General features: G+C 53.1%; 1 protein-coding gene across 1 annotated transcript; it reads right to left on the bottom strand.

Moving 5' to 3' along the window:
• Positions 1-264: 264 nt before the first annotated feature.
• On the bottom strand, positions 265-11,933 carry LOC119112549 (protein ST7 homolog). The gene is given in 13 exon segments (XM_037236765.1): positions 265-1,155; positions 1,943-2,082; positions 2,430-2,673; positions 2,925-3,027; positions 3,842-4,032; positions 4,297-4,394; positions 4,884-5,034; positions 5,036-5,118; positions 5,832-6,002; positions 7,818-8,001; positions 8,657-8,739; positions 9,361-9,398; positions 11,885-11,933. Coding segments are annotated over 12 exon segments (1,554 nt in total). The 5' UTR covers positions 9,371-9,398; positions 11,885-11,933; the 3' UTR covers positions 265-1,059.
• Between the last annotated feature and the right edge of the window lie 38 nt (positions 11,934-11,971).

Below are 11,971 nucleotides of genomic sequence, written 5' to 3'. Positions count from 1 at the left end.
AGAAATCCGACGAGATTTGCCCGTCATGTGACGTGCGCTGCAAGACCAGCGAACAGCATAACTTTCACTCGTAAGAATTGAATCCTCGCCCTGACCTGGCGTAGAACCCGACATAATTTGAACCTGCGAAAAATTGTATCTTTCACCTGACAGATTTTAAAACCAGGGTCTGGCGAATTTCAAACTTTTTCGGGGCACATTTCACCTTGCGAATGCACGCCCGGAGCCCCTTTACTTTTACCAAGCCATAACTAGCCGCTATCGTATTTGAAATACCTTGTATTGTACCAGCAGCGTAAACGCTTTACAGATTTACCACAAAACACGCAAGGAGCCGCCAAAGTTGTGCCCACGCATAGGACGTATTACAAGACAGGTTACAAAGAAATCAACAAAACCCATCGAACATGGAAATGATGAAAAACATTTCACGTCTAAAAGGGCTCGCGCAGGAAGTGGCAACATCAAACAGATCACCGAAAACAACTTTTTACACAAATTTCACGAACATTTTCACGGGCATTTTGCCCATCATTGTCGGAAGAGAGCTATCCGGCCACGACAGCACTGGGAATGAAACGATGCTGCGTTTCCCGGTCATTGCAAAGCCTTGTCCCGACAAGCACCAACACAAATCCACAAATCTGTAGACGCGCCAGGACGAATCCAGCCACCGACGCCGTAGCGCCCGCACGTGAGCTGCCCCGACAGCGGGGTTCCGCCAGCGCAACTGAGGACACCGGCAGCAGCGCGGAAGCCACAGAGGACCGCCTCCCAGGCGCGGAGCAGATGACCGCCAGCGGAAGCGAAAGCGCGCGCCCGGCGTGCGGCGGAGCGGATCCTGACGCCGGGACGGGGTCCGAACCAAGCTAGAGCGCAGACAGACGTCCGCCGCCGCGTCCAGCGCTGCGACGGCCACCGGCCGTCCCAGCCAACGTAACAAAACAAAACAGCGGCCGCGGCTCGGCCCGAACGCAACGCAGCCCGGCCGTCTCGGTCAGAAAAGAACACAGCCATCGAAGATCTGCCCGGGCGCGGGCTCCGCGGTCGGCGGCGGCATCAGACGCGCGACAGCTGGTGCAGGATGTTGGACGGCAGAATCGCCTCCAGCTTGTCCAGGATGTACTGGATCGGCATGTATGACCAAGCCAGAATCTGTCGCACGGGGAGCTCGCATCAGCACGGCCGTACAGCACAGCCACGAGGGCCGTCCCAGGCTCACGGAGACCACAGAACGAAGCATACACAAATCCCTTTTGGAGCTTTTGGAAGCGACACTTCACAAAGTTTCTCAAGTAAACCTTTGTTTGAGGGCTGATGGCCTCTATGCCATATTAAAGCGGCAGCTCCGCAAGGCGAGGAGATGCTAGTCGCACACGTCGACCTTGTGCTCTTCAGGGCTTTTCAGCAATATCGGGAGGGGAGCGTTCGTGGCGGTCCTCTCCTGGCAGTGAGCGCCAGCGGACCTCGCTGAACCAATGAAGGGCCCCCATCGTCCAAACGTCTACGACTAGAACTCCGGCTCTTTCCACCACCACCACTACAATATACGGCGTACCAGCTACTGGCCTAAAGATACACAGGGACACTGTGTCACACCATCTAGAGGGCTCCACAATAACTGCACAACATAATTCTGTATGGTACACGGCATGACAAAAGTGACAGCAGTACAGCTCAGAACACTGCATGACAGCAGTACAGCTCAGAGCACTCTGCTCAGTACACGGCATGCTATCCAGATACCCACCGGCTCTGGATCAACCAGTCCTCATCGGGCACATGCCCGCAGCGGCCCCGGACGCCACACACCATCCCACGCAGTGCAGCTCCGTGACAGCCGCTGCTCGTGACCGTGACCTGCTCGTGATCGTGACTCTGCCCGTGATCGTGACCTCCGTGACGTGGCAAGAGCTGACCGACGCCAGCGCGGCCCACTAACCGTCTTGGCGACGATGCCCATCGGCTCGGGGTACTGGTGCGTCAGCAGCGCCAGGATGGCCGTGCACGAGCACAGCGCGCCCGTGAACAGGATGAAGAACGGCAGCTCCTTCTTCGGGTATACGCTCACCTCGTGAAATGCTACCGGCGGGCGTGCGAACGCATCAGTGGCGGCGAGGCGCTGGGTTCGAATCCCGGCAAATGCATACGAGTGCGAAAAATGATACTGAGAAGCATCTAGAAAACGGTCGCACGAGTTATATGCTGAATGGCGTTCTAGGCTACAGTCTTGCTGAACTTGTGGAGCCCACGCAAGCCTACGCCTAGCTTTCTTCACGCAGTGATTAACAACACTCAGTGTGACCGCGAGGTGTCATCGCATGATCGTCCTACTGCACACTAGCTCTCTCAAGCCCACACTACACACACTGGGTACTCCAGACGTCCCCCCCCCCCCCCCCCCAGCGGAATTACCACCACCTGCTCACCTGGCAGCAGCTCACGGTCAGCGAACTCGGTGCTGTTGGGGTAAGGGAAGAAAAGATGTCCCTTCTCCAGCGGGTATGGGATCATGCGGAAGGTGCCCTCCCAGGTGCAGTGCAGCAGGTTGAGCGCACCCTCCACCCGCTTCCAGTGCGCCAAGTGGAAGAAGGCGTAGGCGATAGCCTCGCTGTCGCCGCGCTTCAGAATGTGCTCGGTCGGCAAGATCAGCGGCTTCGTCTCCAGCAGGTACTGCCGGCACCGGCAAACGGTGTTCAGTCGAGATATATTTAGTTCACAGTTACACGATCAGAAAGACACAGACAAGACAAGACGTTTGCAAAAGAAAGACGTTGGTCCCCGAGCGTTGCCTCCAATAAACAATGACTCCCAGAGTACCTCCCTAGAGTCAGCGAGCACAGGCAGACTACAGTGACATCCCCAACCCCCGCCCCCCGCAGAAAAATCACATCCGGAGCCCGTCCAGCGGCTCAGCACGGTACCTTCGGCACGTGCGGGTTGAACTCGACGGCGCGATGTATGGCTTCTACGGCAGCCAATTCGGCCGACGTCAAACCGCGCTTAGTAGCCACGTCCGGGGAGAACCTGGCGGACCGAGGCGGCGGTCAGCGGGGACACAGGCCCACACACGTGCGGGGGGAACCTGGCGGACCGAGGCGGAGGTCAGCGGGGACACAGGCCCACACACGTGCGGGGAGAACCTGGCGGACCGAGGCGGCGGTCAGCGGGGACACACGCCCACACACGTGCGGGGAGAACCTGGCGGACCGAGGCGGCGGTCAGCGGGGACACAGGCCGACACACGTGCGGGGAGAACCTGGCGGACCGAGGCGGCGGTCAGCGGGGACACAGGCCGACACACGTGCGGGGAGAACCTGGCGGACCGAGGCGACAGTCAAAGGGGACACAGACCGACACACGAGCGCGAAAACCTGGCGGACCGAGGCGGCGGTCGGGCAAACGTCCCGTGAACAGACACGCACCAACTAAGACACCTGGATACACGCCTTAACTCGGACAGATAGCGCCCAGGCGCGGTTTGTAGCAGTATTATCAAATAACCAACAGTAGCGATGCTTCCTAACGGCATTGAATTCAACCGAGGGTTTCCAGAGGGCCGGTGAGCCTTAGCGTAGTCTGACAAAGTTGCGATGAGATATCTCTAAAAGAGTTCAGCGGAATGTCGGCGATTCATTTGCGTTATCTGGTGCATCCACCCGGCAGGTCACGTAAACATACGATCAATAAGGCACCACGACGACTCGGAGGACCCTGAATCCTCGGCCCCGGCCATTGCGGCGCTCACAGGATCACGCGGAGCCAGCAGCCCCCTAGATAAGCAGAGCGATCCTTCCCACACATGCAGCACCGGGCGCCGCCACGCGCTCGCGAGCCTCACTTGTCGGCGACGGCGCGAGCCTTCAGCAGCGCGGCCGTGTAGCAGATGGTGGCCGACTTCGGCAGGCTGATGTCGTCGTAACGGGCCAGCACCGCCTGCGCGTCCACGTACGCCTGCGCCTCGAGCAGCGCCTCGAGCAGGTTTTCGTGCATGTTTAGCACGCTCATCCACGGCGGGCTCTCCTTCAGCAGCTAGGCGGGGGCGGATGGCGAGTTAGACCTGATAGCCGAGCTCTCAGCCCCAGGCTTGGGGTTGAGAGCGGTGCCGTCAAGGACGTGCATTTGTCAAGAGAACGGCACTTCTGCGATCCTGCACTCCAATGGCAGGACTGGCAACGCCAATGATGTAAAAAGAGCGCACAGACAGCGAGAACGTGATACAACCAGGCCTTCGACGCTAACGACGCGGCGTGTGCGGCCGCGACCCGGACGGCGACTGGACGGGCGCCAACTCACGTCTCTGAACATCTTGATGGCCTCCTTGAGCCGTCCCAGTCGGCGCGTGCACATGGCCACCCGCCGCTTCACGTAGATCAGCACGTTCATATCCCGCCCTGCGGCAGGTACAGAGGCCGCTCACACGCGGCCAGACACGGCGGCAACTGTGCAGATGGTCCAGTGGTGCATGCCTGCAGCGCGGACTCGCAAAATTTGAAACACAAATAAGTTCATAGAGGTGACACTACGGTCACATCAAATTCACAACGCCCACCAGCCTCGCCGGGATGACGATGATTCGGGAGATAGGGCTCAGTAGACCTCTTAAACCTTACTGAGGGGGTTGATCTAGGTGGTCACAGAGCCTTGCAATGATGACACACATCTTCAATCCAGGGACACGTGCGCCTTGGAAGCCTTCCGCACATTACTGGGTGTTCGAAAACCAAACCGCACGGCTCCTGTAAAATGACGCCTATTCTGAAGACCACGTGTCAGTTCGGTGGTTAACAAAGAGCGCTTCAAACAGCGCTATGGACAGGCTGCGTCAGCCGGGGTGGAGATTCTCCGAGCACAGAAGCAGGTGGTCCTCCACTGTTACTGACTGTGGAGCGACTCCTGCGGCGAGTTGGAGTCGCGGTAGATGACCGTCTTCCTGAAGTTGGTCTCGGCCACCCGCAGCGCCTGCTTGAGAATGCGCTCCACCTCCAGGATGGTGGTGGACTCCTCCTCGGCCAGCAGGATGTAGGCGGCCGCAGCAGTCGGCGCTGCGCTCCAGCGCCTCCTTCGCCAGGCGAATGCGCGCCTCCGGGTTCCGCTCCCGCCAGGCCGTCTGCATGACTGCCGGCGGCGGGCGAGGTGGCGGCGTCAGACGGCGTTCAGCACGGCGAGGGGCACCGCCGCCGGCAGCTGCGGTGCCCCTGCCACAGTACATGTCCCGCCAGGCCGTCTGCATGGCTGCCGGCGGCGGGCGAGGCGGCGGCGTCAGACGGCGTTCAGCACGGCGAGGGGCACCGCCGCCGGCAGCTGCTGTGCCCCTGCCACAGTACATGTCCCGCCAGGCCGTCTGCATGGCTGCCGGCGGCGGGCGAGGCGGCGGCGTCAGACGGCGCTTAGCACGGCGGGGGCACCGCCGCCGACAGCCACGATGTGAGCCCACGGTGTGCGCTGAGGCACAGCATCGGAATGCCGGCGACAGCCAGCCGTGCTGGAGCATTTCAATGGGAGCACTACGTGCATTTTAGGGACACGCATGATTGTGCTTGTCTTATATCGCAAAAGCCCGAATAGCTTAGCCCTCATTATACGCCTTCTCCACACCAGAAACCTGACTCACGATGCATCACTCTCGTAACCTGACCGGTGATATTGGATAAAACAACGCTACACAGAGTGTGAACACGGACGAAACGTCGTACATTTGTATGCTTACATAAACAGAATTCCCGGGAAAAGACGTAACATGTCAAACATGCCGCGGAAGTTGCGTCCAGATCCAGCAGGTTGAGGCGCGGGCGGTCGATGATCCATTCGTAGCACGCAGAGTGACTCACTCTCGTACTCGGGCTTGCCCGAGTCGGCGTCGCACGTGAAGAACGTCTGGTGATCCTGGGCCGACAGGTTCATGTCGTAGTAGGTCAGGGGCTCGCGGTGTCGCGCCGACTGGAACCGCTGATATTCGGCGCCGCGGAACAGGTTCAGCGGATTCCTCCACATCTTACACTCTGCGGCCGGGCGGAGGAGACGCCGGTCAGCCCAGCGCAGACACACAGCTTGTACAGCCCCCGCGGGCGCAACGACAAGGGAACAAGTCAGAGCTCTAGCTCACACGCGCGGGAGAGAAATCCGAAAGTCGGCTCGACAACGAAATTTGGAGGCTTTCTCGCAAGAACCGGAGCAAGACAAACCCAGATAGGTCCCCCGACCCACGGCTCCATATTTCTGTACGCCGAATATAAACGTTAAAAAGCGCCAAAATGCAGCTTTGCAGCATCATATCATTTCCCGCATTTCCTAGAGAAAATTTTTGCAGGCGATGTGGCCCACAGCAATTTCGTGTTCACTAACCCAATATGTGGCGCCCTGATGCTCTCAATCGCAACGAAGGAGAGCACAGTACGAGTCGCGCGCGATACCTATGGTCCAGCACGGCCAGCTGTGCTTTCCTTTCCGACATTATGCCTGCCGTGCCACACCGCACCACTGGCCGAGTGCCGCGGCGCAGCCGGACACGCGGCCGGTACATGACAGGAAGCCTGTATCGCGACTCTGCAGGAGGCAGTTCCGGTCCGGTGCCGGACTAGTCTGGTCTCATCCCGAACCCGGATACACGCGCCGACGTGAAAGATCATCGACCACCCCGCTGTCGATACCATGCCTCCCGCCTCGTCGTAACTTCGGACAGTCTTGGTTCGGTCACACTGGATACGAAACGCTGACCCTTACAGACCAAGGAGCGTTTAAAAAGGTCGACATCGGAAAAAACATGTCCCACAGAATGCACTGCTAGCACTCAATCTGTCCTGGATCTAGCCTGCCCCCGGGTGTGACTTCAGCTCGTCTCACTGTCCGGACCGGTGCCGTCTTGATCCGGGTCAGTTAGCCCGCCCCGCAGGCACGCGGCCCTTGGCAGGGGCCCTCCTATGACGTCACATCATGCCACTACCAAAACTGATGTCCTATTCTGGCAACCCTTAAAAAATGAGTCAGGCGCTGCAGCGATTGACTATCAAAGCCACCATGTAGGTGAGTCCAAATTTCAAGGATCCCTCCCAATACAGCACAAGACACTTGATGCCGAAACAGGTAGGTTCTGTACAAAGCGGAGCATGCCACGCTCTGCTTTTGTAAGGCGCAACACGATGCATAATAGATCTAGTACCCTGATCCCTATTGGAATAAAAATGCTGGCCAGGGTGGGGGGAGGGGAAATGGAGTTTTTGAAATGCTAAGCTTGTGTTTTTCGAATTATCCTGTACATGCCACAGTTTAGCGACTTCATCTAAAAGAGAACGACAGTTGCGAACTGTACTGCAATGGAAAGGAGCTTCCCATGCATGAGTTCAGGACAAAAACCGAAGCCACATGCACAGCACAATATATCAAATAGACCTGCATATAGAAATGGCCTCGATTTGGTGCCTGAATACAATCTATGCACAAAACAATCAACCAAATTTACCTGCACAAAGAATGGTTCCTTTGGTGGTACACTAAACACTGTCACCAAAAATCAGCATCTATCTGTGACCATATTGCCTTCGATGCAAAAGACGCACCATACACGTATGCACGATGACTGCTGAATTCACGGGATTACATCATCCGATATTAAATAGAACACTACAGTTACCATGAATCCGTGGGTGGTAGCCATATCCAGTCCGTGAGTAGTTACTGTATTCCTACACTCTCAACACGCAGAGACAACATTCTACACTTTCACTCTCAACACACAGGCCACAACCCGTCCACAACCGGTCGGCACAAGCGGCGAGCGGGCGGCGGCCCGGTCAGCGCGAGAGCGCGCGCGCGACTACCTGGCGTCGGGGGCTGCCCGTCGCCGTTGTTGCTGCCATTGTCGGAGCCGTCGGAGCCATTGGCGGCGGCGCCGGCGGCGTCGGCCGTCGCGTCGCCGCCGCCCAGCCACGGGCTCAGGTGTGTCAGCGACACCTGCTCGATAAACGAGGTGCCGTACTTGCGGAAGTACCACCATTCGAAGATCTGGAACGGGGCAGCGGGCCGGCGTCAGCCGGGCGCCGAGGACATTGCGTATACAATCGAAGGCTTCTCGAACGGATATGATCATGGGGACTGCTGCCCGACACAGTATTCACGGTCGTACTTATTGAATTTCACTTGCTCTTGGAATTATTTGGCTCGTTATGATACTGATATATATATATATATATATATATATATATATATATATATATATATATATATGAAGCAACTTTCTGATGATGGCCACCCTTGATTCATGGTAGCGTAATGTAACCCGATGTAACCAATCATAGATCCATCAGTTATCATGAATATGCCCAAAGATGACAAGTGGGTCATCCACATCTCACAGCTGAAAAATATGAATAACCATTTCTTAAACAGCTAGCATCTATTGTGGAACAACTCAAATAATAAAAATACCCTCAAAACAACTCACATATCTTCAAACATCATAATATAACTTTCTAATGTAACCTCAATATCACTATTAATATGAATGTATAAGATAGCCTCAAATATCCACCAAAATAGACATGCTTTGTTTAGGAACTGAGGCACGCATCGCGCGGCATACGAAGACAGCGCAATAACACAACAATACGAGATTAGCTGTTAAAAATACAACATAGCAATTCACAATGACATGACTCACCAGAATCAGTCCCGATATCAAAGATGAAGTTCCCGTAAGAGCCACGTAAAACTTCGGGCTCAACGTGCTGAGAAACATATTCGCTGAAACAGACAGGGGCATCACGTGAGCCTAACCTCCTTATTACACTTGAACCGGCCTCGCGTCCCCGAAACAGTTAGGGAAGCACCTGCCCTGACGCACCGTCGCTAGTCACGATCGCACAGTGAGCGACAGAAAGACCCACCATTACGAGCCATCCGCCTGAGGTGCTGCACGAGCAGGCCCAGGCCGTGGGCGGCAGGCGGCGCCGGCGGCCGGGCCGGCCCCGTCCATAGCTGCCGGACGACTGAGCGCTGCTCACCGAAGCCGAAGACCCGCGAAACCGTGTCGGCCACGCAGGGCTTCAGGGGCGGCGCCGACCCTCCCCCGCTCCACCCCTCTCCCCACACATGCAGCAGGTGGGGGCATGACCTCCGCACACCGAGACCGGGTGGCGCCTGTCGCATGATGTGCCTATGCTCGTGGAAGGAAGTACAGGACTATGAGAGCACCATATAAACTTATTCTAAAAGCTCCAAAAATGCTTCAGTTCAATTCCATGACACATCAGTCCTTGTTGACACACAAGACAAATCAAAAGTCCTTATAATTTTCGTAGGGTACAAGTAGCCTCAGCTTGCCAATGTCATAACAGGCAGTCATTTTGACATGTATGAACTTACCCATGTTCATGCCAAATTCTTCAAACCTTCATGCATTGCTGAAACAAGGTAGATATTGTCATCTGAAGCAAAGCCACTGGGTGAAAAACATGAGGGTGAAAGAAAAGCAGCCCCTAGCAGCAGGACAGGAAGCTTCCTAAAAAGTTAAACATTTTGAATGAAACTCACTCCATTTTGATGAAGCAATAGCAATAGCCTGCTGTTAAGTCTTCCCATGGAAACAGGCCACTGTTGATTTCCTTTGTCTTCATATAGCTGGCTAAACAAAACAAACACCTGAGCCAGGGTGTCACTGACCCTTCCATTTGGTTATCAAGTTTAGGCATGGCTGCATCGCAGAAGGAAAGGGGATGGCAAGACAAGTTTCCAATCTTCATATGATTTAACAGTATGCCCATGAAACTGTGTGGAAAGGGACATCTTAAAAAGTCTGATGTCCACTCACAGGACTTTTGATAATGACAATGATCTTTGACTTCACAGCCTGGTGCAAAACTGCCCCACAGTTCAGTCAGGCCACTTGAGTGGTGGATCAATGTCCCCACACCAACATGTGGTTAGCAAGGACTGGTGATGTCTACAGCCTTTGATGCTTGGAGGTTCAACCACTGATCTGTAGGGTATAAGCTCCTGCTTTGAAGGGTCAAACTCACAACTTGGAGATGAATAATAAGAAACAACACAACCAGAGTGACACCAGGGGCCAATCCCCTATGCATGACATCCATGGTAAGGACTCCAATTTTGATGTAACTTAAGTAAACATTCATGTGATTGAATGAAGGAACTATATAGTGCAAGCTATAACCCAAATCACAATGCTGCAGGTCAGAAACTTTGCAATTTTACAGTTCCTAATGACACAGCAATAATATATTCATTGATTGTTTTGCTGTTTTTTACAACTGTTTTCTGCTTTATACTTTTGCTGTTTTACTTATTCAGTGGAGCAAAATGAGGTGAAACCACATTTTTTCTATCTGAAGTCCATGCTTATGTAGAAGGGTCACACATCATGCAGTATGGCTGGTCCAAGTCAAGGGAAAAACATATGCAACCAGGAGACCATATGGGTCCACTAAATAATTTCCTGGCTCATCAACCTTAATTTTGAAGTGCAACAGGCTTTCTGCCTTTATTTTCAGTAGTGATGATTGTACATCATGTATCAACTATACTCTAACTAAATTTGAGAGGCAGATTGCACAGCTTAACCTGCCATGGCCTCAAAGACTCAAACAGAAAGAAGCACATGCTGATGACTCTCGCCACTCTAGCCCAATATAACAGGTGGGGTGCATCAGACTAATGTAAGAAGCTTTTAATGTTACACACAGGACTGCAATCCTCCATATTTACAAAGCCCAGGGGCACCAATAATATTTACCAACCATCCTAAAACCTCACAACTAGTAGATAAGAGAAAGTATGCACAGAACTAAGGATGTATTATATAGCTAGTTTACCTAAATATGACAGGAAGCTTATAGCTTGGTGACATGACTTGTTGGCAAGGCCAGAATTTTAGGTATTTGTCAAGGCTTTGCTATCTCAGAAATGTGTTTGAATACTGGACTAAAAACATGCATTTTCAATATTCATTTCAATGAAAAGTCTGCTTCCTGCAGGTATCGCAGAAGCAAACCATGCTTTTATTCTAGTTAATGATCCTTGCTTATTTCTTAAGGCTCATCACCAGATGGCAATCCATGGCTGAATCTATGTACTTGTCCCTCAGAATCAGAGATGTTTCTGAGACACAGCACTATATGTTCAGATGCATATGCTTGTAAAACAAGAAGCATGTAAAGAGAGTTTCAGCTTTGAAACATTTGTACATATGTAGAAACAATGGACAGTGATTGGTGCCCTGTAGCATTGCAATGGTTGACTGATGTCCACAGTCTTGTGGTTAGCCTATATTCAAATGACTCACTTTAAAGCTGAGCTTACTCTCAGTAGAACTAAACACTAAATTTGATGACAACAGGTTCTTTTTCACCACATGTATGCCTTAAAATGTTGATACCAGATATTTCTAATCTTATCAGTTGCCATTTTCAGATACATGCTTTGATCTTATCTGAAAAGAATTAGGAATATCCACATGTCAAGCAAAATAGGTCTTCTACATCGAACCCACACTTAATCATCACTTGTAGGTGGGATGGGGATTCAGAAAATGAGCAGACACCACTGCCGCTGGTCAAGGCTTTGTGCTAGGGGGCGAAACATGTGTCGCACACATATGTCACCATATCCAGAACTTCAATTGACAGAATACCACATCCAAATGCGAGCTTTTGCTTTACAACTCCCGCAACATTTATCCAAAAATAAGCATGTTATCATCGATAGTCTGGTGGACAATTCAGCTCAGCATGTGTTTTATCAGCTTGCTCAGTCTTCAACGACGTCGCAAATACCCAGCAGGGATTTCCACGTGTGAAACACCGATAAAGTAGTTACTCATGACACATATAAAAATATCACTGCATTTCGCACAACTTGCACCCATCCTTACCACACAACCAGCACGAGACAGTCGGCAATGTTGCGATCAGACGGGGCTGCTGCCAGTTTTCGTATGTTTTTAGTATATAGTAAAAGT

The sequence above is a fragment of the Pollicipes pollicipes genome, unplaced genomic scaffold (assembly GCF_011947565.3).
Source record: "Pollicipes pollicipes isolate AB1234 unplaced genomic scaffold, Ppol_2.1 Scaffold_7261;HRSCAF=8764_pilon_pilon_pilon, whole genome shotgun sequence".
Classification (NCBI taxonomy): domain Eukaryota; kingdom Metazoa; phylum Arthropoda; class Thecostraca; order Pollicipedomorpha; family Pollicipedidae; genus Pollicipes; species Pollicipes pollicipes.
This window is presented reverse-complemented; position numbering and strand designations above follow the sequence as displayed.